At 48.8% G+C, this 24,018-nt stretch overlaps 2 protein-coding genes across 7 annotated transcripts in view; both read left to right on the forward strand.

Annotated features, from left to right (window-relative positions):
- Positions 1-16,333, forward strand: part of DAGLA (diacylglycerol lipase alpha) — a 56,687-nt gene extending 40,354 nt beyond the window's left edge. For all 6 annotated transcript variants that reach the window (XM_077179686.1, XM_077179687.1, XM_077179688.1 and 3 more), the window contains 8 exons: positions 2,099-2,179; positions 3,472-3,614; positions 4,853-4,921; positions 5,863-5,935; positions 6,689-6,885; positions 7,682-7,811; positions 8,235-8,416; positions 9,080-16,333. In XM_077179686.1, the coding sequence (XP_077035801.1) occupies positions 2,099-2,179; positions 3,472-3,614; positions 4,853-4,921; positions 5,863-5,935; positions 6,689-6,885; positions 7,682-7,811; positions 8,235-8,416; positions 9,080-10,007 (1,803 nt within the window). In that variant the 3' untranslated portion in view covers positions 10,008-16,333. The remainder of the gene's footprint in view (positions 1-2,098; positions 2,180-3,471; positions 3,615-4,852; positions 4,922-5,862; positions 5,936-6,688; positions 6,886-7,681; positions 7,812-8,234; positions 8,417-9,079) is intronic.
- Positions 16,334-16,484: 151 nt separating this feature from the next.
- Positions 16,485-24,018, forward strand: part of MYRF (myelin regulatory factor) — a 52,759-nt gene continuing 45,225 nt past the window's right edge. The window contains exon 1 of the mRNA XM_077179682.1: positions 16,485-17,020. Coding sequence (XP_077035797.1) covers positions 16,984-17,020 — 37 coding nt within the window. The 5' untranslated portion in view covers positions 16,485-16,983. The remainder of the gene's footprint in view (positions 17,021-24,018) is intronic.

The following is a 24,018-nucleotide window of genomic DNA, read 5'->3' on the forward strand; positions in this document are numbered from 1 at the left end:
CCTGGAAGCTCAGCCATGATCCCAGTAATGAGAATTTTCAACATTTTTCTCTCATAAATAGACCCTTCTGGGGGTTTTCCCCCAAAATCTCAAATATCATGAGATATTGTGCCAGTTTTGTGCCTTTGGGATGCAAAACAATGCGAAATATTTCTATTCCCTTTCCCTAAATCCTTGATCCATTTGGTTATTTACATGTGAACTTGCAAAATTAAGCCCAAATAGTTTTATTAACTTGAAATTAGATTTGTTTCCCAGAGAATTTATGGATGCTACATCTCTGGAAGTGTCCAAGACCAGGTTAGGGCTTGGAGCAACCTGGGCTAATGGAACATGTCCCTGTCCATGGAATGGGATGATCCTTAAGGTCCCTTTCAACCCAAACCAGGATTCCAGGAATTTTAGGGAATTTTTCCAATGGTGAATCTAAATGGAAGTTTACAGTCTCATTCCATAATAATTAAAATCCCTGTCTCCATTAGGATATAATTACCAAAACCACGTCCCAAAGGCTGACTAACATCCCAGCAGTGACATCACCATGGATTTGGGTCACGCTCCCTAAAAATAGAATCCCAAATTCGCGGTGGGAATTTAGATCAGTGGCCTGCTGCTCACTTCTCATTAGGATTGGGAGTGGAGACTCTTCTGGAAGCTGGGGAGGAGCTGGGACAAGGCACAACCACTGTGGTGCTTTTTAGTGGTGGCAGCATGCCGTTCATCTCATTTCCTTGGAGTGGGGTCTCCTCTGTCCTGCTTCCCCTCTTCAGTATCCACATTGGGATCAAAGACATCTCAGATACTGAGGACCTGGAAAAATCCATGTTTCTTTGCTTTTTTTCCTCACTGGCTTCTCTTATGCCTTTCTGCCCCTCTTTGAAACAACCCAAGAAATTCCATAAGGATGGAATAAAACTTGATCTCTGGAGGCTTGATGAGGTGATATTGCTGCAAGAGAGTCAGCACTGTTATCCCTGATTTAGATTTATCCCTGACTTATTTATCCCTGGTTTCGTTTTCTCACCCAATTTTCCCACCAAATTTCCGCCCCCTCATTTTCCCCCCTCAGCTCTTCCTCTGATTTACCTCTGATTTCTCCCTGATGTTTCTCTGATTTTTCCCTTTCATTATCCTGCCGTGTTTAACTCCAACCCCTGATCCAGCTCTCTGGAATAACTGAGGTTTTATATATTATTATTTACATATATTTTTCTTTGCTTTTGGAGCCAGGAATCCTTGCCTATCTCTGAGATGAAGAGTGAGCCCTCTGTAACATTCCCATTCTACTCACACCATTTTAAGATGGGGATTTAAAGGAAAACAGCCAAGGAGATGATTTTCCCCATGTCTCCCCATTTTTTGGAGTTCAGGTTCACTTTCCACTGAGTTAAACTGTAGCATTATCAGGAATTTATGCCATAAACCAAATTCCAGTTGCTTGTTTATAACTGCACTTGGAATTGCATCAATTACATTTGGAATCTGAGAAACAGCAGAGACAAGGAATGTTTAGATCCAGATAGGATCTTTCCCAACTTCCAGCACTCCTTGACTTCTAGGGAATAAAAACTTGTAATAATTTGGGATGAATGTCCTCTGACAGCCATATCCCCTTAATATTGATGGCTGGAGAAGGCAGGAACTAATTCCTTGTGCTGCCACTTTTCCCTTTGGTGTTTGAGTCATTATCTCTATTAGAATGATTCACACTTTTATTTCCAGATTTAAATTGAAAACTCCATCCCAGATTTACCTGGAATAGGATAATTTGGCTTTAAAACAACCAATATTTAGAATATCCAAGTCTATTTCTCTGTTCTGCCCCAGGTCCCTTGGCCTGAAGTATCAAATCCACAATCCTATGTTTAAGTTAATTGGATTTGGGGTAGTTTTCCCCCTAAAAGCCCAGGAATAGGCCCTTGGAGTGTTCCTTAATTAAGAACTGCCTTTACTCCTTAAGCACCAAAACTTTGGAAATGCAGAGGGGAATCAGTTCTCCCTCCATCCTGGTCCATGCTGAGGGACATTCCAGAGCTTCCTCACCTTCTGGATGTTGAGATCCCATTTACATCCTGCTGTGTGTTCCTGCTTCCCACAGGGAATGGTGCTGTCTGCTGAGTACATCAAGAAGAAGCTGGAGCAGGAGATGGTGCTGTCCCAAGCTTTTGGGCGGGATTTGGTGAGTACAAGTTGTCTCCGGACAGAGGATGGGATTTCCATAAAAAACTGGGTTTTAAGGGAATCTCCATGTCCCTGAGTCTGTTGTATTCATTTCTCAGCTCTTCCTTTAATTCCAGGATTTCCAGCTAGTTACTCATTTCATGGAATGGTTTGGGTTGGAAGGGACCTTAAAGCTCATCCCATTGCACCCCCTGCCATGGGCAGAGAACATTCCACAAGATCAGGTTGCTCCAAGCCCCATCCAGACTTTCTGCAAGGCTTTTTTATTTTGGAAGCACCAATAGTGCAGAGCTCCTGATTATTTTCCTTTTCCTGAGGCAGGAAGTCCCACATGGTGGCAATGAAGGACAGGGAGCATTAAAACCAAATCAGCAGGAACTAAAATCCCATTTTTATGGAGATTTTCTTTGGAATGCGGTGGTGACTGTCCCTGTGGGCACATTTCTGGTGGCAGGGAGATGTCACAGGACTCAAGGGAGATGTTGGGAAGCAGCTTACCTTGGTTTATATGTTGGAAATAGTTGCTGAAGTGCTGCCTTGGGATATTTGGTGGATGGGAGGGAGAGAGAAACCAGCATCCAGCTTTTGGGGATGGAGTTTCATTCCTCTCTGCCTAGAAAAGGAAAATGGGAGTTGTTTTGTTACTCAGGAGGAATATTTCCTGGCTTTAGGTCCATAAGTGCCATCCCAGGTCCCACCAGCCCAGGACCTTGTTTCTGACAGTTGCCAAGGACAGATATTCCAGAGAAAAGTGTCCGGTGAGGTTTAGAGACACTTTCTGTGTGGGCTTGGATGCTATCAGGAGGGACAAAAAGCTCCCATCAAATCCTAAATAATTGAGGTGACTGGTGTGCCTTCCTTTTTTCTTCCCACCTTCTTTCTTCCAGGAAAGTCCCAGTAGGCCAAATGTAGAATTCAAGAAGTGAATCAATTCCAGCCTCCAGTGAGGCCCTGGCACAGGTTTCCCAGAAGAGCTGTGTCTGCCCCATCCCTGGGAGTGTTCCAGCATGGGTTGGATGGGGCTTGGAGCAGCCTGGGCTGGTGGAAGGTGTCCCTGCCCATGGCAGGGTGTGGAATGGAATGATCTCTCCCTTCCTTTCCAAGCTAAACCATTCCAGGATTCTGTGATGATTCCATGATTCAGAACAAGCAAGGAGCCATTCAGCTGGAATCTGGAGTGCTCATGTATAGAAACAGACTCCAAAACTGGGGAAAGGGAGAGATTTGGGGGATAAATTCAATTTCATTTCCCATCTGACCTCAATTCCTTGTTGTTTCCATGTTTTTTAGGGAAGAGGAACAAAACACTATGGCCTGATTGTGGTTGGGCATTCCCTTGGAGCTGGCACAGCTGCCATCCTGTCCTTCCTGCTGCGTCCCCAGTATCCATCCCTGAAGTGCTTTGCTTATTCCCCCCCAGGTGGGCTGCTCAGGTAGGTGTTGGGATACACTGGATCCTGCTTGTGAGGCTCTAGGGAGCAGTGAAATGGACAAGGCAGCCTGGAGAAGCTGAATGTTTCCTCTGGGATATAGTTTGGTATTCAAGTTAGGATGGCAAATGAATCCCAAATATTCTGGTTTATAACTGAATTATCCATGTGTCTAAATTTAATAGGAAATGGGTGCAATTTCCTTACCCTCTACCCCCTCCCACTGAATAGATGGAAATAAAGGAGATATTTGACCAAATGCAGGCGTCTGCAGCAGCTGATCCAGTTGTTTAGACTCTTTTTCCAAAAAAATTGGAATTTGGATGTGATTTCTGCCATTCTGCAGCCAGAAGTTGCTCATAAGGATTGTTCTGGTTTCCCTCCCTTGGCTGTGGGGCAAAACCAGGAAGAGATTAATTGTGAATCCCTCCCATTATAAATGGGAACAGACCTTCTGGTTATATCATTCCCACAAAACATCCCATTGGATTGCTGGGAAGTGAGGGAAGGTCTTCCTGGTCCTGACAGACACCATGGGGATCCTTGAAATCAGTTATGGATCATGAGAAGCTTCTCCTGGTAGTTCCTGCATCATATTCTGGGAGCAGCCAAGGGTTTTAAACCATCCTGCTGCTGAATCTGGATGCTGGCATTCCTTGTTGTAGTATTCCCAGGTCTTCTGCAGCCACAGAGCAGGATATTTCAGGAGAGTTGTACAACCTTCTGCTCCAGACTTCCACTCCTGGATCCCTTGGTAGCTCCTGACTTGTGTCATGCCCATGATCATCCCTAGGTCAGTGAGGCAGCCTCTTCCCATGGTGACTGGTTGGGAATTTCTCCAGGAAACTCAGAGTGGGAATCTTGATTTCTTTCTTCTTGTCTTGGAAGTCAGGTTGCTGCAGAAATTTGCCATTTGAATTCTCCCAAATATTGGGGTATTTCATCCTACCTTGTAGCCTCAGGAGCAGGAAATATCTTCTTCCTTGGCTGTCCCACCATTCCCAAACTATGGGAAAATTACTATGAGGCATTCAGTTCAAGCATTTCCTTTCCCAGCTATATCCAGAGTCTTGTGCAGGTGAATGATTGGGCCATAGGATGTGGAGATCAGACTTTTCTTCCACAAGGCACAAATCCCCAAAGCCTGGAGCTTGGATTGGGGTCTGTGCCCCTGGTTTCCCTGCCAGGGAAATTGGGAATGAAACACTGTTTGCTTCTTCTTGCTCCTGTTTCTCTTCTAGTGAGGATGCCATGGAGTATTCCAAGGAGTTTGTGACTGCAGTGGTGCTTGGCAAAGATCTGGTGCCCAGGCAAGTGGAGGATTGTCTGAATTCCTTGATGAATCTCTGCTGTTTTGTCCTGAATAATCTGTTTTCTGTCTGAAACACTTGGATCATCTCTGTCGTCAGCTTCCTCATTTACCTGTCCTTTTATTGTTCCCTGTGTCACTGTGTTTTTCCTGGACACCTTTGTTGGGGTTTTATGGGCAAATCCCTCCTGTGTGAAAGAAAAGGGGGAATGTCCTACCTCTGGAATCCTCCCTTATGGTACCTGGAATACCAGATGTGCCACTTTCCTGGTTTCCTGCGTTATCTTGGCCCTGTCCTGGATAGGCTGCCATCTCATTTGGACCAGTTTGTCCCAAAATCCCTGTTCCATGTCACCTCATCTCCAAACCAGCTCATTCCTTGTGCCTTGGCATTCCTCACCTTCCTTATCTCCTGGGATAAGTTCTGCTGAGCAGGGATTTGGAACAGAAGCCAGGCAACTTGGAAATTACCTGGATGCCATGATCCTGTCCATCCTGTCATCTGCTCAGTGGTGTCATTCAGCTCCAGGACACTTTTCCAACTCACCTGTTCTGTCCCATCTTTGTCGTCACCTCCCTCATTCCCTGATCCTATCCTTGTTATTGTCCTTGTAATTCTCTGGGCCTCACACTCCTGGCTCTTGCTCCTGGTTGATGCCACAGCCCACTTCTGAATCCATCTGCTCCATGTTGTATCTTTTTAATGTCCTTTTAAACACAATGCCTTGCTTAGTGTGCTCCATATCCTTCCTGTCCTGTTCCCTGCCCAGGTGTTTTCTTCCATATCCATAATTTTCTTCTTTTTCAGACTCACTTCTTCTTTTCCAGAATCACATCTTAATCCCTTCCAGAATCACATCTTCCTCTTTTCCATAACCACACCTGTTTTTGTCCAGAGTCACATCTTCCTCTTTTCCATGGCCACATCTTCCTCTCTTCCAGGATCGGGCTCTCTCAGCTGGAGGGATTTCGCCGGCAGCTTCTGGATGTTCTCCAAAGGAGCACCAAACCAAAGGTAAGAGGGAAGAACCAACACCTGGAGATGTCTCTGAGCAGGGGGGAATTTTAGTGGCAAGAAGGGTGGGTTTCCTCCAGGCCTCCTCAGGATCATTATTTAGGGAACCAGAGGAATGATGGAAAGAGCTGGAGAGCTCAGTGGGATCATTCTGGCTCACTTGCTGAAACTTCACCATCACACATCCCAAATAACTCAGCAGGGAATTTTCTGTTTGAGCCTCTTTTAAAGTCTGTATTCCAAGTGTGGATTTTCCTGACCACTTAAAACTGGGAACAGACTGGAAGTCCAACACCTGTGCTTGTCAGAACATTGGGGTGATGCTGTTCCAGGATAAATGGTCTGCTCATGTCTTGGAGATAGGAAATGTGGGAAGTTGTCCCTCCCCAGTCTTTACCATTGCACCAAGATGGAAAAAAACCCATTAAATACAAAGATTTTTAGGGATAATACATGATGGAGAGGATATATAATTGGGAAAGGAAAATCAACTTTCAGAAACATTTGGATCATCTCTGTATCCAGCTTCCCTGTTTTCCTGTCCTTGTATCATTCCTTATTTATTCCCAGTGTCACTGTGTTTTTCCTGGACACCTTTGGTGGCGTTTCACACACCTTCCTTAGGCAAATCCCTCCTGTGTGAAAGATAACTGGTTTTTTGCTTTTCTCTCCTCAAATCCTCCCTCCTCTCTCTCTCTCTCTCTCTCTCTCTCTCTCTCTCTCTCTCTCTCTCTCTCTCTCTTGTGGGAACAGTGGCGGATCATTGTGGGGGCTACCAAGTGCATTCCCAAATCCGAGCTTCCTGAGGAGCCAGAGGAGAACTCGGTGACGAGCAACCGGCTCTGGACACATCCCAGTGACCTGACCATCGCCCTGAGTGCCAGCACCCCCCTGTACCCCCCCGGCCGCATCATCCACGTGGTGCACAACCACCCTGCCGAGCAGTGCTGGTGAGTCCTGCAGTTCCTGCTGGAATCCTCGATGCAAAACTCCCCCTGACACAAGGAGAAGGGGGTTTTCTTCCCCGCTGTCTCACGGGGCCAGCGGTTCTGGCTGCGCTGGCAGAGTTATGGAACGGTTTGGGTTGGAAGGGACTGTGGAGATCACGGGGAGGGATGCCTTCCACCAGACCAGGTTGTTCCAAGACAAGTCCAGCCTGGATTTGAACACTTCCAGGGATGGGGCAGCCACAACTTCCCTTGGAAATCCAACCCAATTTTCCAGTCTCACCACGCTCACAGGGAAGAGTTTCTTCAATATCTAATCTAAACCAGCACATGGAATGCTGTAATGGTTTGGGTTGGAAGGGACTTAAGGATCATCCAGTTCCAGCCCCTGCCATGGGCAGGGATGCCTTCCACCATTCCAGGTTACTTCAAGCCCATCCAACCTGGCCTGGAACACTTCCAGGGATAGGGCAGCAACCTGTGCCAGGGCCTCTGCACCCTCACAGGGAAGAATTTTTTCCCAGTATCCCATCTAAACCCACTTTCTTTCTGCTTAAGGCTACTCCCCCTTTTCCCATTATTCCAGGCCCTTGTCCAAAGTCCTTTTCCTCTTTGGATGATGATTAGTCCATACATAATCATGTCCCCATAAAGCAGGATTTTGGAGCAATATGTATTTTAACAGCTCCTCCCTCTATTTTTCCTCTTTTTCTCCCTCTGCATCCTGCTGTTTTCACATGCCAAAACGCTGCCCTGCTCTTCCATCCCATTTTCCCTGTTGTCTGGACCCCTTTTCCAGCTGCTGTGAGCAGGAGGATCCCACCTACTTTGCCATCTGGGGGGACAACAAGGCCTTCAACGAGGTGATCATCTCCCCGGCCATGCTGCATGAACACCTCCCCTACGTGGTCATGGAAGGGCTCAACAAGGTAAGGCAGGGAATTGTCACCCCAAAAACCACTGGGACAGGCAGGCTTAGCCTGGGAATGCTGCTGGTTAAATACACCAGGCTGTTTATTTTAAAGAAGAGGAGGAAAGGGGATGCTCCTGGTCAGTCTTGCACAGGGTATTGGGAGTGGAGGGTGACAGGGTCTGGGAATGGAATTCCCACAATCCCAGAAGCTCCTGTTTCCAAATTTAACATCAGAATAACATGAGGTTGGGTGGTGATGGTTCATTCCAGGAGCTCCTATTAAATTGGAGCCCAGGTGACATCCAGGGATGTGGCAGGATTTATCCATCTAATCCTTTATCTCCCTGTGCTTCCAGAAGGCTCTGGGAAGAAAGAGGCCTATCCAGCTGTTTGAAAGCCTCCAGTCAATCCCTGCTGTCCCTCTGCTTTCTTTGAACAGGTCTTGGAGAACTACAACAAGGGGAAAACAGCTCTGCTTTCTGCAGCCAAAGTGATGGTGAGTCCTACAGAAGTGGATCTCACCCCGGAGCTGATATTCCAGAGCCAGCCCTTGCCCAGCTGCCCCACGGTGCAGATCGGAACTGGGGCCATCCCAGTGGACAGAAGGAACAGCAGTACCAAGTAAGGAGAGATTTTATATGGAATATTAAAAATATTTATAAATACCCACAGGTGTGGGTCCTCTTCTTCTTGGAGCATTGTGTGATCCATGTTTGTGGGAAAGACAGATCCATGGGCCTTTGTGGGAATTAAAGCTTCAGGATGTCTTGAGGAATGTCAGGAAAAATCTAGGGGAAAAATCCCTTGTGTTGCTTAGGAATTTGACTGCAGCAAGGTCAGAAACAGATATGAGAGAGACTTTCTTTTTTTTTTCCTTATCCAGACAGGTGAGGTTTTCCTAAGGTAAAACTTGGAGGCAAGTTTGGTTTGGTTTGGAAGGGATTTAAGGATCATCCAGTTCCAGCCCCTGACATGGGTAGGGACACCTTCTACCAGCCCAGGTTGCTCCAAGCTCCGTCCAACCTGGAACACCATTAGGGATAGTCCACAGCCTCTCTGGACAAGAGAGAAGGATTTAGTGAGCCAGGGAAAAAAGGGAGAAGGGCAAGAACTGGAGTTTGCAGAGGGAGAATCCATTTGTGGTATTTCCAGCTGGGAGGATGGAGCGAGAAGAGATCCCTGGAGTTGTGGATGCCTCTGGTTGGAGGAACTGTGTGAGGAACCCTCAGATCCTCTAGCTGTTCTGGAATTCTGCAGCCTCGTGTTCTCTGTTTCCCGTTGCAGGAGCAAATCCCATTCGGAAATCAGCCTGGAGGGATTCTATGAGACGAAGCCGCTTTCTCCCGTGCAGAAGGACCCCGTGGAGCTGCTTCTCCTGGACACCAAGGAACGTCTCTCCGTGGAACTCCAGGACCGCCGTGCCCCTCTGGCCACCATGGAGAGCCTCTCGGACAACGAATCCATCTACAGCTTCGATTCCCGGCGCTCCTCTGGCTTCCGGAGCATCCGGGGCTCCCCCAGCCTCCATGCGGTCATGGAGAAGGACGAGACGCACTGCTTTTATATAGACCCCGTTATCCCTGAAGAAAACCCTTCCCTCAGCTCCCGGACAGAGCTGCTGGCTGCTGACAGCCTCTCCAAGCATTCCCAGGAGACGCAGCCCCCGGAAAACGTCCTCAACAGCGGCGGCACCACCCCCCAGCGCCGCTGCAGCGCCGAGGGCACCGGGAGCGACGGGGAGCGCATGTCCTCGTCCCCTCGGGAAGAGCCCCCGCTCCACAACGGCCGCCTGGCCGACGTTCCCAGTCCCCAGGTGCTGGAATTCGCTGAGTTCATCGACAGCCTCTTCAACCTGGACAGCAAAAGCAGCTCCTTCCAGGACATTTACTGCATGATGGTGTCGGACAGCTCCAGCGACTTTGCGGAGATTCCCAAATCCGTCAGCGACCAGGAGATCCTGCTGAGGGCACAGTACGAGCCCAACTTAGTCCCAAAGCCCCCGAGGTTGTTTGCGGGCTCGACGGATCCCTCGTCGGGAATCTCCGTGTCACCCTCCTTCCCCCTTAGCTCATCCGGAGAACTCATGGATATCACTCCCACGGGTGTGAGCAGCCAGGAATGCCTGGCCACGGACAAAATCCGGACTTCCACCCCTTCCGGACACGTAACCAGCCCTGCCAAGCAGGACGACCTCATGATTTCAGCCCTTTAGTGCAGGGGAAAGGGGTGGAATGATCCCAGTGGGATAATCCATGGAGGAGGCTGTCATCGGGCAGTTGGGATCAGAGGAGACAGCTGGAAAAATCCTTTCTGGGGTGACCCAGTGGTGGTGTCTGGAGGATGGATTGTGCTGGAATCCTGTGCTTGGAGCTGGGAGAAGCTTTGCCCCACGGGGCCTGAGAGGGTCTGAGGCACTAAAGTTCCCTACCTCAGCCTGTCTCATTCCAGAGGCAGATTCCTTGCCCTGGGGCATCTGCTGAGTTTGGGAGTGAGATACCTGGATAGATGGAAGCAGGAGGGAGCCGGGGCAGATCCCTCTCCTCGGGACCGAGCCGGTGGTTTTGGGAAATGAGCGGATTGAGACTTTGGGCCCTGTTGCACTACCACGGATCCGGCCCAAGATCCAATTCGGCACACTTCCATGGGGATTGCTTTTGTAGGACACTCCTGTTTTAAAGCCATTGGGGCTGTATTCCCCCCAAATCCAGTCTCCCCTTCCCAGCCAGGCACAGCAGGAATGGGGCTGGCACCGTGGTTTCTCTCTCCCGAGCACTCCTGAGAGAGGGAAGGACGCTGTTCCCAAGAGCCCAATCCCTCTGCCTTTAGCAGAAAGTTCTCCTGGATATCACCCCCATCACTCCTTGGTTCCCTGGACCCCTCTAAGCTGGCGACATTCCCGTGGGACTGCCAGGATTCTCATCTCAGAGCTGCATGGATGTGGATGGATCAACTGCAAGATGCATCTGGCATTATTTTCCAGGCCCCTGTGGAGTCTGGGAGTCTCTCCTGGATCCCTGGGATCCTCACACCACCCATATGCAGCATCCGTGGATCAGTGCCAGCCTCTGTCATTGGGAATTCAGGGAAAAGATGGACTTTTCCCCAGTGTTGCAATCTCTTGTATGTTTACAGAGCTGCTGAGCTGGTTGGAAAGTATTTATTAAGGAAATAGGGATGCTTTCCCAAAGGAATATCCATGGTCATCCTCTCCTTCCCATGCTGTTCCCTCTGGGGACTGAGGGAAGAGAGGATGGCAGGTAGAATTCCAAGCCCCCTGCTTCCCAAGTGGCTTGGATTCGGGGGTAACTGCCTGCCCCCTCTCCCCACCTGCACAATTCCATATAGGAAAGCTTGAGCAAGTTAGGAAAACTACCTGAGCCTCCGGGCCCAGAGGAGCCTGCTCCGCCTCTCCAGGCAGGTTTTCCAGTGATGGGAGCAGGAGGATAACTACCTATTGTAGGAAATGAAACATTCTTGGGACCTGGAAAAGGCCTTGAATCGCCACAACTCCCCCCTCAAAGCTCAGCAGTTACTGATGGCTCTCCCTGGAGTTCCCTGGAAAAGAAATTCCTGTTTTAACTTCCTTAGAATCCTGTGGTTGCTCCCTTTTCCCCTCCTTAGCAGTGCTATTTCCATTGTAGGAGGATGCTGTGCTTTCCAGGAGCTCAGTTCCTGGCAAATCCCAGGCTTCCTGTTCTCCCTGTGGGCTGTGGAAACACGGGGATGGGTCAGGGCTGTGCTTCCTGGGAGCCAGTGGGATCCAATGCCATTGAGGAGCACTTTATAACCACTGTGCATTGATGTAAATAATCCTGGGTGCACGGAATTCCACTGGATTCTGGGTCCAAGTGCTGGTATCCCACTCCATCCAGTGTGGGATGCTCCAGCCCCTGCTCCTTTCCCATTTCAGAGCCTTCAGAAGTGCTTGAAGCGGCCAGGAAAACATTATCCCTGTGGTTTAAGGTTCCAAAGGTGACCTTTCCCTGAGTGGAATCAGAGGGAGGAAGCCCCTCTGGATCCAGAGGGATTTGGAGAAGGAAAAATCCTTTTATTCTGAGCAACCAGAAGTTCTTTTTGTTTTTGTAGGTCCTTAAAAAATGAGCAGGGAGCAGGTGGTTCGGGAGCACAGCACAGGGTAAGGAGGAATTCCTGCACTCAGGAAACACTACCGAGGTGATTTTTTTGGGAATATGCACAAAAATCTGGGAAGGTTTGAGGGGAAAAGGGGAGCTGAGGGGCAGGGAGGCCGGGGCTAGCGGGCTAGCTCCCCTTCTGGCCCAGGAGTTGGGATAAGGAGCTCATTCCTGCCCTTATTCCCAGCAGGAATTAACCCTTAGCACTAAGGCAGAGCTTGGGATCTGCAAAGCACTTTAAAACACTAAGCAAAAGGATCATCTCTGTCCCTGGGAGCAACATGGATACCTGGGATTAGATGGAACTACTGGTGGGAGGTGCCTCCAGGCGAGGAAAAGTGGGATATCTCCCTCCTAAAACGATTCCAGTGGGAACCTGCTGATGTTCCATGGCTCAAATGTTGCACTAGAAAGTCCCTTCCCTGGCGTTCCTCTGCTGTGTCCTGAAAGACTCAGTCCTTGGGTGACTGTTTCCTTCTTTGTGCCATTGGAACTGTATCCCATAGGAATGGCCTTCCCTTGCCCTGACAGGAAGCAGTCTGGAATGCTGCAGGTTTTTGCTCTGTGATTACTGGACTTTGGAAAACCTGGAAATACGTAATTCCCGGGAGCTGGGCTTGCCACAGGTCAAGGAGTAAAGGCACAAAAGAGCCCCTCAAAGGTTCTCATTGTATCCTGTCATAGATAATTCCTGGTTTTTGTTGACAAACAGATCTGATCCTAGTCCTCCCGAATGAAATCCACGTTCTTGGAATTATTTCTGCTTTAAATGCCTCCATGTCTTGATCCCCATTACTGTGTCTTGATCCCCACCATTCCGTGTCTCCATTCCCATCACTCCTTTGCTATCTGGGCATTTGGAAAGGCTGATCTCCCATATCCTCCTGGAAAAGCACACCTGGAATGCTGAAATAAATGTTAAAGCTGCAGCTACCTCCTTCATCTGTACTGTACACACTTCCTGCTTTCTCTTCCCGCTGTCTTTGGGAATACGAAGCATCTCCAGTTTTCCAAATCTTTTGGCTTCTGCTTCTTCCTCTTCAGCTTTGTGCCTTCTGATCTTCGGATATTCCCATGATACTCCAACAGGATGTTCCACCCTCTGCAGAGGCAGTGCTGGAAGTGCCTGACACCCCAGACCAACCAACAGGTCACCCATTCCATGCTTCATCCTTAAGATCCATTCTGATCCTTCTTCCTTGGACTGAGTGACCTTTAAAGGTCCTTTCCAACACTGCTGAATGTTGGTATTCCAAGAGTTCCTTGGCAGAGGAACGGAGCTGAGGCTCTTCTGCACCAGTAAATTGATTTTATTGTTGTTTTCATCGAGCAGTGCCAAAAAATTTGGGAAGGATCCTGCAGTGCTGAGGATATACCAGCTCTTTTCCAATATTTATCATTGCTTCTTCTCCATCGGGGCTGCCTTCTCCATCTGGAATATTCATTTCCCCCTAAAGCTTCCCTCTTTTCTTTGCTCCCTGTGCTTCTCACCTATTTCAGGAGCCATCTCATCCCTCCCTTCTCTCAGGGTGCTGATGGCTCATTCCACATCCTTGATAGCACATGGGAAACATGGGAAAACTATCCCAAAGCAGTTAAATGAGATTCTTGGAACTTTTTAGGAACTTTTTTCCAAAGCAAACAGGATTTGTGGGAGGTATTTTGGTCTCTGCAGAGGGCTGGGATGGCAGTGGATGGGGAGTGTGGTTGTAGAATTCCAGTGATTCCCAGTTCTATTCTTTTAGGATGCTAGATTCCAGGAGCAGTTGATAGTCCCATGCAGGATTAAAGTGGGAAATCTGTTTCCAAGGGCACGTAAGAAGGAGGAAAAGCTCCAAGCGTGGGGATGCAGGCTGAATATCTAACACATTCTCCATGCACTTTGATGTTTTCTCAGCTTCTGCTGCTCTTTTCCTGCAGGCAGATAATATTATTTCCATGGCCTCGCCCACACAGCTTTCATTTACAAATTGGGACATAGGAATAATCAGGATTACTCCTAGCAATGGGAATTAGGTAGGATTAATTATTGCTGGAATGGGTGTGTTTGGATTTGTGTTTTGAGGCTGTATCCAAGGGCCTCCATTGGGCAGCAGAGCCCTTCTGTGTTTGCCTTGGGAATTGCTGGGCTGGAGCTCCCCTCCGTGCTGGGTTTATCCTTATCCATTCTGGGATATTCTTCCCTTGGCAGTAGGACATTCTGGCTTTGCAGGATGGGAGGAGGAATATTTAATTCCAGTGGGTTTAGGAATAGTGGTTGTAACTGCAGCTTTTGAGTAACATTGCCAAGGGGGGTGTGGATTCCTCATTTCTGGAAATATTCCAGGCCAGGTTGGATAAGGCTTGGAACAACCTGGGCTAGGGAAAGATGTCCCTGCCCACGGCAGTGGGTGGGAGCTTCCAAATGATTCTGGAATTCTGTGATTCCCTGCTTGCAGTGTTACAGTGCTGCAGGAAATGGAAGGTTGGAATTCCAGCAGCACCTCTGCATGGATTGCTCTGCTGAGAAATCCCTCTGAAGGAAGCAGTTGGAAAGCATTGCCTGGAACTGGGCTCGTTGCTTTGTTCCCAGAGCCTGTGCAGTGCTGATTTTTGGGAAGAGCTGCTGGATTTCAGGAAGAGCCTCATTTCTTGTGCCAAAGCTCCCTCTCATGGCTCCTGTGTGGAGGAAGCAATGCTGCATGGATCCTGCTGGAGGCAAACACGGCCCATCCTTGGCAGCTGTGGGAAGAAGGAGAGGAGGGAATATTGCAGCTGGAAGCTGGCATGCAGTCTGGGAGCCCTCTGCTCTCCAGTCAGACCCACAGGGGAGTTGTGGATGGAGAGAGGGTGGGAAGGGGGCTGGATCAGCAGTCACTGATGTCCTTCCCCTTCTTCCAGCTCCAAGGAGCTGCTTAAGGGCTGGAAATTCCAAATAGCCAAGGATTAGGGCAACTCCTTGCTTTGTTATAGGGAATCATTGTCAGCCTCCAAGTGCTTTGCTGTCTCCATTCCCATTGTTTTTTCCATGTTTTTTTTAGTTCATACCTCTTGTGCCTTTGTTCTCCCTGGCTTCAGGTCCCAGTTTCTGGGATCAGACATCTCCCACCTTACTTTCCCACTTCTCTGGGAATATAGAAGTCTGACCAAGGCCTGGCAGGAGCTGCCCTTGCTTCCAAGCTCTCCCATTCTGCCTCAGCCAGGACTTCCCACACCTTCCCACTTTTCCCTGCTGCCTGAGGTTGTATCCAAGTGCCAAAAGCAAATCTTGACCTGAGGCAGGCGATTTCCTCCAACCCACACCAAGTTTCTCCCTGGTTCTGGAGCAGCTCCCTGGGAATTTTTCCTGCTTCCCTTGGTTGTGTCCAGTCCCTCTGATGTCAGTGTGTCACACCATGCTGCATGTCCGGACTTTCCCACCTTCCCAACACAACTGTGGGCTGAGGGATGACTCCCTGTATTCACCTCTTGATTCCTGAAAATCCTTGCAGCACAGGAGCAAGCCTTGACACTGGTTTTTCTTTGGATTCCACTTCCCTGCTTCCCATCCTGGGCTTTGTGCAGTTCCAATGGCTCAGAGTCAGAAGTCCCAGCTGGGGTGGCACGGGCCTGTCCTGCTGGGATATCCACTTTTGGGAAGTTTTGTGTGCAAAGGGATCCTGGCAGGGGTTTTTCCTAGGACACTGCCACACCCTTTGGGTCCTCACTCCTTTCCTGGGATGTCCCCAGTGCTCGGTGGTGGCAAAGTGGCCTCACCTGCAGCTCCAGCTTCCCACCTTTCCCTCCACAAGTCCAGGGAATACACTCGAGCTCCTGTCCTGGCACTATGTGGAATTCCTGTTGGCACAGGGATATTTGGGGATGGGCTGTGCCTCCCTGTCTGGAATGTTGAGCCCTGTGAGCCCCTTTCCTTTGGCTCTGCCTCTCTGGAAAAGCCCTTCCTGCCTGTCACCTGTGTCCCATCTCGTGCTGGGGCAGCTCAGAGCAGGATACCTCTGGATTCATTTCCTGCTGGATCCTCATTGCCTCCTTGGAGCTGAAGCCTTTGGCGTTTTTGGGAGAAGCAGCCCTTCCAGGGAGCTCTGAGGCACTCCCACTGCTTCTGGCAGGGCTTGGAGCACTTGGATATGCAACTGGGGGGGAAAAAACAGCCCAGCACCCTGCGTCCCCATGCTCATCCTGGGAATGCTGCCCTCTGAATCCCTGCTCCGAGCTGCCCCAGCATGAAGATTCCAAGGAAACTCAAGCACTCCTCATGTGCCCTTCACTCTCCACGTGACTTTTTTTGTACCTCTGTACGAAAGATCTGAACTAATCCCGCTGTAAAGAAAGATCGGATGAATTATAACCTAATTCCAGAAACATGGATGTATATAAATTTTCTGTATATTCTATGGCACTCTGTATAAAATGGATGTTGGAAGCATGGCTGGAGTATGTGACTGTTCCCAAGGATGTCCTGGACACGGATGGTTGGGAATTGCCTGAGGTTTCTGCCTTAAAGGGTGGTGAGTGAGTTGGGGGAGGTGGGAAGGACACCAGGAATTGGGTATGTGGCTTTTGGGAAGGATCCACGAAATCACTGGGGGTTGGTTGTTTCTTCCCCAGCTCTCTCTGCTCTGGATCTCAGCCTTTGGAGTGGGAAAACACTTGGGGGAACATCCAGAGCTTGTGGATTTGCCATCCCATGGCCAGGTTGGAGCAGGCTGGAAGTTGTCCTGGAAGTAGTGGAAGGTGTCCCTGCCCATGGCAGGGATGGAACTGGATCTTTAAGGTCCCTTCCCACCCAAACCATTCCAGGATTCCATGATCCCTGTCCCTCAAGATCAGTTCTAGGAATCTGTCCTTCAGTGGAGAAGGAAACTAAGGAAGGAACTGGATGCTTTGAGTTATTCCAAGTTAAATTCAACCTGTCCTATAAAAAGAAGGATATTAGTGCAAACAGGGAATTTTTTGGGAGTGGATGAGAATGACAGGGATAGAAGAGGAGCATGTGTGCTCTCAGTCAAGGATATATCCCAAATATTCGATCTATTGGATTTTCCAGCCTGAGCAGTGTGGAGATCTCCCCTTTGGATGAACATGGAGGTGCTGGGATCCTTCTGTGAGCCGGGTGAGTCCAAACTGGGATTTTCCCAGTGTCCCACAGGACACGGCTCAGGAGTTGTAAGGCAGGATCTCACTGCCTGAGAGCTGTTCCCAGCTGAACAATTGCACATAATTCATATTCTGGAAAAGGGAAAAGCTGCATTTGTGGCTTACAGCATTGAGGAATAAGGGCAGGAGAAGTCCTGGAGCTCACTGACCAGCCAGGAGAAATCCAGGGAGAAAAGGAATGCCTGGAAGTGTGTAATCCTATTAATGGCTGCATGGAATTGTTTTTTATGGCTGCTCCTGAAGGGACTATCAGGGAATTAAGAGCTCAAAGGTGGCTGAACTACTGAGTTCCTATAAAAATGCCTATAAAAAGTGCTGGAATGTTAAAGTGCCTGATGTTTTGGGATGGTTTAGTAGGATTTTTTTTCCCTACCCAGAGCTATATCAGCCTCATAAAAGGATATTGGCTCTTCTGGAAACCCTTCCTCTCCTGGGGAAGGAAAACATCCAACTCTGGCTGCTATCCTTGGATAAACACGGAATAATCCATGTTTAGGAGAGGCTGCTTTAATTCAGTTTTTAAGGATGAAAATATATGGATGTGGACACAGCAGGAGTGGGGGATGCTGCTATAAAACCTATTAAAAGCCTTCCTTAGGGATGTAGTCGTGTTTTCCAGTGAGATTCTCTGGCTGCTGGGTGTGTTGGTGGCCTTAGGAAAAAATCCCAGTTTATTGAGAAAAGTTGTTTCCAAGCCATTGAGAAAATATCCAGAACTACAGAAAAACCCCTAAATTTCCAACAGTTTTTGAAGTGTTCCCCAGCAAGCAAAGAAGATGGGGGGAAATAATGGGAATATTTAATTAACTAAAGCTGGGATCTAATTGGTAATTAATGCAATGGAAACCAGCATGGCACAAATAGTTCCTCAGGGTTTTTCCAAGGATTCCAGGTTGTATTTCTATTGGAAAAGAGGGAAAGGAAACAGTGATCTGAGGGTGGTGGTCCAGCTGTAATTCCTGGCCTGTTCCAGCAGCATTTGTGTTTTCCTGCCTCCTCAGTGATGTCTCCTTGAATTTTCCATCAATCTGTACTCATCCTTCCCACCACAGAACTTCCTTGGAAAGCACATCCAGCCCTTGTGGCCTTGTTTGTCCTGGTAGAGCGGACAGGGGTTTTCCATAGAGCCTGGATGTCCTTCTTGGGAGTGGGTGGGTGACACTGCCCTGCTCCAGGCCTGGGTTGAGTCCTTGCACTTCCAGCTCCAGAGGTCTCCCAGGACATGTGTGTTCCTTCCTGAGGATGGTCCTTTATTCCTGGATGAATCAATGGAGGTGTTCTCTCTGTCTCGGGAACAAACCCTTTGGAGTTAATGGGTAACCAGGCAGGGATTGATCCGCACAGGTCTCCTGCCAGGAGGAGATAACCAAGGGAGCTCTGCTTCTGCCTCCAGCGGGGCGAGAGCTTCCCTGGGGCTTGGAAAGGATTTCCCAGAGAAGCTGTGGCTGCTTCATCCCTGGAAGTGTCAAGCCCAGGCTGGACAAAGCTTGAAGCAACCTGGGATAGTGGAAAGTGTCCCTGCCCGTGGCAGGGGATGGAATGGGATGAGCTTTGAGGTCCCTTCCCACTAAACCATCTGGGATTTGGGGAATTTGTGCCTGGATTTAGGGTGGTTTGTGAGTAGGAGATTCCAAGTATTCCAGCATCTCCAACAGTGACACAACAGCTTCTTTGGGACTTGGTCCCACCAGGAGAAATCGATCTTATATCCATTGGATATCCCTGGATCCATGATCCTGGCTCAGCTGAGCCTCATGTGAGCCAGATCAATGATTCCGGTGCCCTTCCAGAGACTGAGGTATCCGTGCTCAGAGCTGGTGGAAAAACTTTAAAAACGGACTCCAAATCCTTCCAGTCATGCCTGGCAGTCTCAGCTGAAGGTTGGGCTGTGGGGAGGGATGGGGTAAGGGAGGGGGAAATTCCTGAATTATTGTTTTGTTGGAAACTGGACTTTGAAATTCGGCGCCGGAGGGAGCCCTGGCCGCACCTTCCATGAGTAATATCCCGAGTAACATCTCTCCACCCATTCCTGGCTCGTGCTGCCTGCGAGCCACGTGGGACAGGGAGAGCAGGGTTTGCAGGGAGCATGACCCAGAGGGGACTGGGGAGGGGGAGAAATGTGGGAAATGTGGAGGGCAGGAGAAAGGAAAACCAGTGAGGGACTGTGTTTGGACCCACTGGAGCTGCTTCCCTATGGATAAAAGCAATACCTTGGATTTTTTGGGATTCAGAGCTCTCTAGGATCCTTTGGGGATCACACGAGTCCATCCCTGAAGTGCTGCAATCCCAGCTCCCTGCAGGAAGGGAGCTGGACCATCCCATATGGATGAGGTTGGCTCCCTCCCTTGGTGTGTTTCTCCAATGGGTCTTTTCCCTTTAATCAGGTCTGGGAAGGGAAAGAGCAGCATTCCTTGGGAGGGGGAGCTGAGCAGGACTGGGAGGCAGGAGGAAAACTCAGGTGAGAAGGATGTGGATCATCCACACCTCGATTTAGGCACCAGGGGAGGAGGAAAGATGGGAAGGAGCAAAAATTCCTCAGGGCTATGTCCAGAGGAGGGCATTCTGGAAATGTCAGCCACTTTGTGAGGGAAGAACCCTCAAATCTGAGGATTTGAATCCTTAATGTGCCGTTCCCAAAGGGATTTTCCTTTCTGTTAAGGGGTGTGTAGCACTCTGGAGCTGTCTCACGAGAGGTTGGGATGTGGAAATGTTGACATTATCCCTAAGGAAAGGAGGGGAGTGTCCTCTTTGTATTGAAAATTAGTTGTTCCACAGGATTTTACACTTTAGGATGGGGAATCCCAGGCCAAGCCCAAAATGGTCAATCCAGAGGGATGCAAATCTGGGCTCAGGATCCTTTCCCAAATCTTTTGATCATCCTTGGACCTGGCTATATGATCCAACACCATCACAAGGCAGGACCATGTTCCTGGTGGAACTGGATGGGCTTTAAGGTCACTTCCCACCCAAACCATTCCAGGATTCCATGATCCCTGTCCCTCAAGATCCATTCTAGGAATCTGTCCTTCAGTGGAAAAGGAAATTAAAGAAGGAATTTGATGCTTCGAGTTATCCCCAGTTAAAGTCATCCTGCCACATAAAAAGAAGGATTTTAGTGCAAATAAAGTTGAGTACAAGGGAATTTTTGGGATTGGATGGGAATGACAGGGATAGAAGAGGAAGATGAATGCACTCAGTCAAGAATATATCCCAAATATTCAATTATGTTGGATATGTCAATCAGAATGATGTGGAAATCTGCCCTTTGGATGCTGGGATCTTTCTGCAAGGAAGGTGAGTCCCAACTGGGGTTTTCCCAGTGTCCTACAGGGTGAGGGACACAGGGACATGGCTCTGGAATGGTAAGGCAGGTTCTCATGGCCTGGGGCTATTCCCAGCTGAAGAATTCCATGTATCAGCTTTAAGTTCACTCCCAAGGCAAGCCATTCCAGGATTCTGGGATTCTAAATCACAGAGTGATGGAATGTGATTCTACAAATCAAATGATGATTTTATGAATCCATAAGAGTATGGGAAATGATTCCATGGATTCCAGGATCCTAAATGACAGAATCATGCATTCTAGGATTCAATATCCTGAGCTGAAAAAGGCCCCCAAGGATCATCCAATCCAATTTTGACTTTAGTGCTGGGTTTAGTCTTTATTTAAGTAAAATATTACAGACCAATATCTAACAGGGTTTAGGCTGGGCTGGCGCTCGGCTTCCCGGGAAAAATCCATTTTCCCTTAATTTCCTTTCCTTCCCACGCAGCTTGTGCCCGAAACGGGGGGCTGAGAGCAGGAACAAGGGGAGCAGGGAATAACAATTGTCTTAATGTGGAGAGAGAGGAGAAAAAAGGGCTCGTTCTCTCCATCCCGAAATAATAGACCCATTACTGTCCCCAATCCTCAATCCCCCTCCTCTCCCGGGAGAAGAATTGGTCACTGCACAGCTGTGGGAGCGGGATAAATATATTTATATATCCCGGAGAATCTGCCCTTCTCAATTGGGATGTGGGGCTGGACAATCCCTCATTGTGCCCTGGCTGGCCTGCAGCAGAAAGGCCCCACAGTTTGGGGCTGGCAGGGCCCCGGCGCTCCGAGAACTCGGAACTTCATGGACATTATTCCCAGCGGGCCCTTATTTATTTGATTGGAGTCATTATGGGGTGGGAGGGGTGAGTGTGTGTGTGTGGGGGGGGGTTATTGGGGATTGTGGGAACATCTGGGGGAACAAACCACAGCTGGGCCTTCCCCTGAGGGGGCAGGGGTTGGGGTCTGGGGTGGGATTTGGGGCTGGGTTTGGGGGATTTCCGGCTGGGTTTGGGTGGTTTGGGGCTGGATTTGGGTGATTTGGGGCTGGGTTTGGGTGATTTGGGGCTGGATTTGATGCTTGGGGCTGGTTTAGGGAGATCTGGGGCTGGATTTGCTGGTTGGGGCTGATTTAGGGTGATTAGAGGATGGATTTTGGTGGTGTGCAGCTGGGTTTTGATGCTGCAGGGCTGAATTTGGTGTTTGGTGCTGGTTTAGGGTGAATTGGGGCTGAATTTGGATGATTTGGGGCTGGATTCAGATGATTTATGATTTATTCCTGGTTGGGGCTGATTTAGGCTGATTTGAGGTTGGATTTTGGTGGCGTGCAGCTCGATTTTGATGCTGCAGGGCTGAATTTGGTGCTTGGTGCTTTTTTATGGTGATTTGCAGCTGGATTTGGTGTTTGGGGCTGATTTAGGGTGACGTGGGGCTGGATTTGGGTGAATTGCAGCTGAATTTGGTGTTTAGGGCTGGTTTGATGGTGTTAGGGTGATTTGGGGCTGGTTTAGTTTGATTTGGAACTGGATTTGGGTGATTTGAAGGCTAATTTTTGGTGGATTTAAGGCTGTATTCTAGTGATTTGGGGCTGGATTTGTGACTGGGTTTTGATGACTTAGGGCTGGATTTGGTGTGTGGGGTGATTTGGGGCTGGATTTTGGTGATTTGAGGTTGGATTTTGATAATTTGGGGCTGTTTTAGGGTGATCTGCAGCTGGATTTTGATGATTTGCAGTTGGTTTTGTGGCCTGTGGCTGGAACGTGAGGCTGGATTTTGGAGATTTCCTGGTTTTGTAATTTGTGCCTGGATTTCAGTGATTTGTGTCTTTTTTAAAAACAAGATTCCGGTGATTTGTGGCTGGTTTTGGAATTTCTAGGAGGATTTTGGTGGTTTGTGGTTGGATTTTGTGCGTCAGGGCTGGTTTTATGAACAGGTTTGCTGGTTTGTGGCTGCATTTTTGTAATTTGTGGCAGGTTCAGTGTTTTGTGGCTGGGTTTTCGTAGTTTCTGGATAGATTTTGGCCATTTGTGGCTGGATTTTTGATGGTTTGTGGCTCTTTTTTGGCATCTTATGACTCTGGGGACAGATTTGGGTGCTTTGGGGAGAGATTTTGATGCTTTGAGGGTGTTTTTCAGTGATTTCTGGCCAGATTTTGGCTTGTGGCTCTTTTTTTTTTTTTTTTTTTGGTGCCTTGTGACTTTGTGAGAGATTTTGGTGCTTTGTGCACACATTTTGGTGCTTTGTGAGTGTTTTTTGTGCTCTGTGAACAGATTTTGGTACATCGTGGCTGGATTTCTTGATGGTTTTGTGGTTTATGGACAGATTTTGGTAGCTTGTGGCTGCATTTTCGGTGGCTTGGAGCTCTTTTTTTTCTTAGTGCTTTGTGGCTGGATTTTGGTGCTGTGTCAATGCTTTTTTCCAGTGGGTTGTGGGTGGATTTTGGCAGCTTTTGACTGATTTTTTGGTGCCTTGTGGCTTTGTTTTGTGGCAGATTTTGGTGTTTTGAGAGGGATTTTGGTGCTTTGTGCACAAATTTTGGTGCTTTGTGAGGGAGGATTGGTGCTTTGTGAGGGATTTTGGCACTTAGTGCACAAATTTTACTGTTTTGTGAGGGGTTTTGGTGCCTTGTGGGCAAATTTTAGTTCTTTGTGGCTGTTTTTGCAGTTTGGTGGACAAATTCTGGAAGCTTGTGCCTGCTTTTTTGTTTTGTTTTCTGGTGATTTTTCTCCTTTTTTGGGGGGCTTTCTGTACAGAGTTTTGATGCTTTAGTAGCCAGTTTTTGGGGGCTTTAGTGGCTGGGTTTTGGGGGGCTTTAGTGACTGGTTTTGGGGGCTCTAGGGGCTGAGTTTTACAGCTTTAGTGGCTGGTATTTGGGGGACTTTAGTAGCTGGTTTTGGGGGGCTTTAGTGGCTGGTTTTTGGGGCTTTTGTGGCCAGTTTTGGGGGGCTTTACTGGCTGTGTTTTGGGGCTTTAGTGGCCGGTTTTGGGGGGCTTTGGGGGCTGGTTTTGGGGGCACTAGTAGCCCGTTTTTGGGGCTTTAGTGGCTGGGTTTGGGGGGCTGTAGTGACTGGGTTTTGGGGGCTTTAGTGGCTGGTTTTTAGGGGCTTATTGGCTGGTTTTTGAGGGCTTTAGTGGCTGTTTTTTGGGGCTTTAGTAGCTGGGTTTGGGGAGCTTTAGTGGCTGGGTTTTGGGAGCTGTAGTGGCTGGGATTTGGGGGGCCTTAGTGGCTGGTTTTTGGGGCTTTAGTGGCTGGGTTTTGGGGCTTTAGTGGCTGGGGTTTTGGGGGCTTTAGTGGCTGGATTTTGAGAGGCTTTAGTGACTTGTGACTTGGGGGTTTAGTGGCCGGTTTTTGGGGCTTTCGTGGCCAGTTTTGGGGGGCTTTAGTGGCTGGTTTTTGGGGGCTTTAGTGGCTGGGTTTGGGGGGCTTTAGTGACTGGGTTTTTGGGGGCTTTAGTGGATGGTTTTTGGGGGTGTAGTGGCCGATTTTCGGGGCTTTGGGGGCTGGGATTTGGGGTGCTTTAGTGGCCGGTTTTTGGGGGCCTTTAGTGGCTGGGTTTTGGGGGCCTTTAGTGGCTGGGTTTTGGGGGGCTTTAGTGGCTGGGTTTTGGGGGGCTTTAGGGGCTGGGATTTGGGGGGCCTTA

The sequence above is a fragment of the Agelaius phoeniceus genome, chromosome 6 (assembly GCF_051311805.1).
Source record: "Agelaius phoeniceus isolate bAgePho1 chromosome 6, bAgePho1.hap1, whole genome shotgun sequence".
Taxonomy (NCBI): domain Eukaryota; kingdom Metazoa; phylum Chordata; class Aves; order Passeriformes; family Icteridae; genus Agelaius; species Agelaius phoeniceus.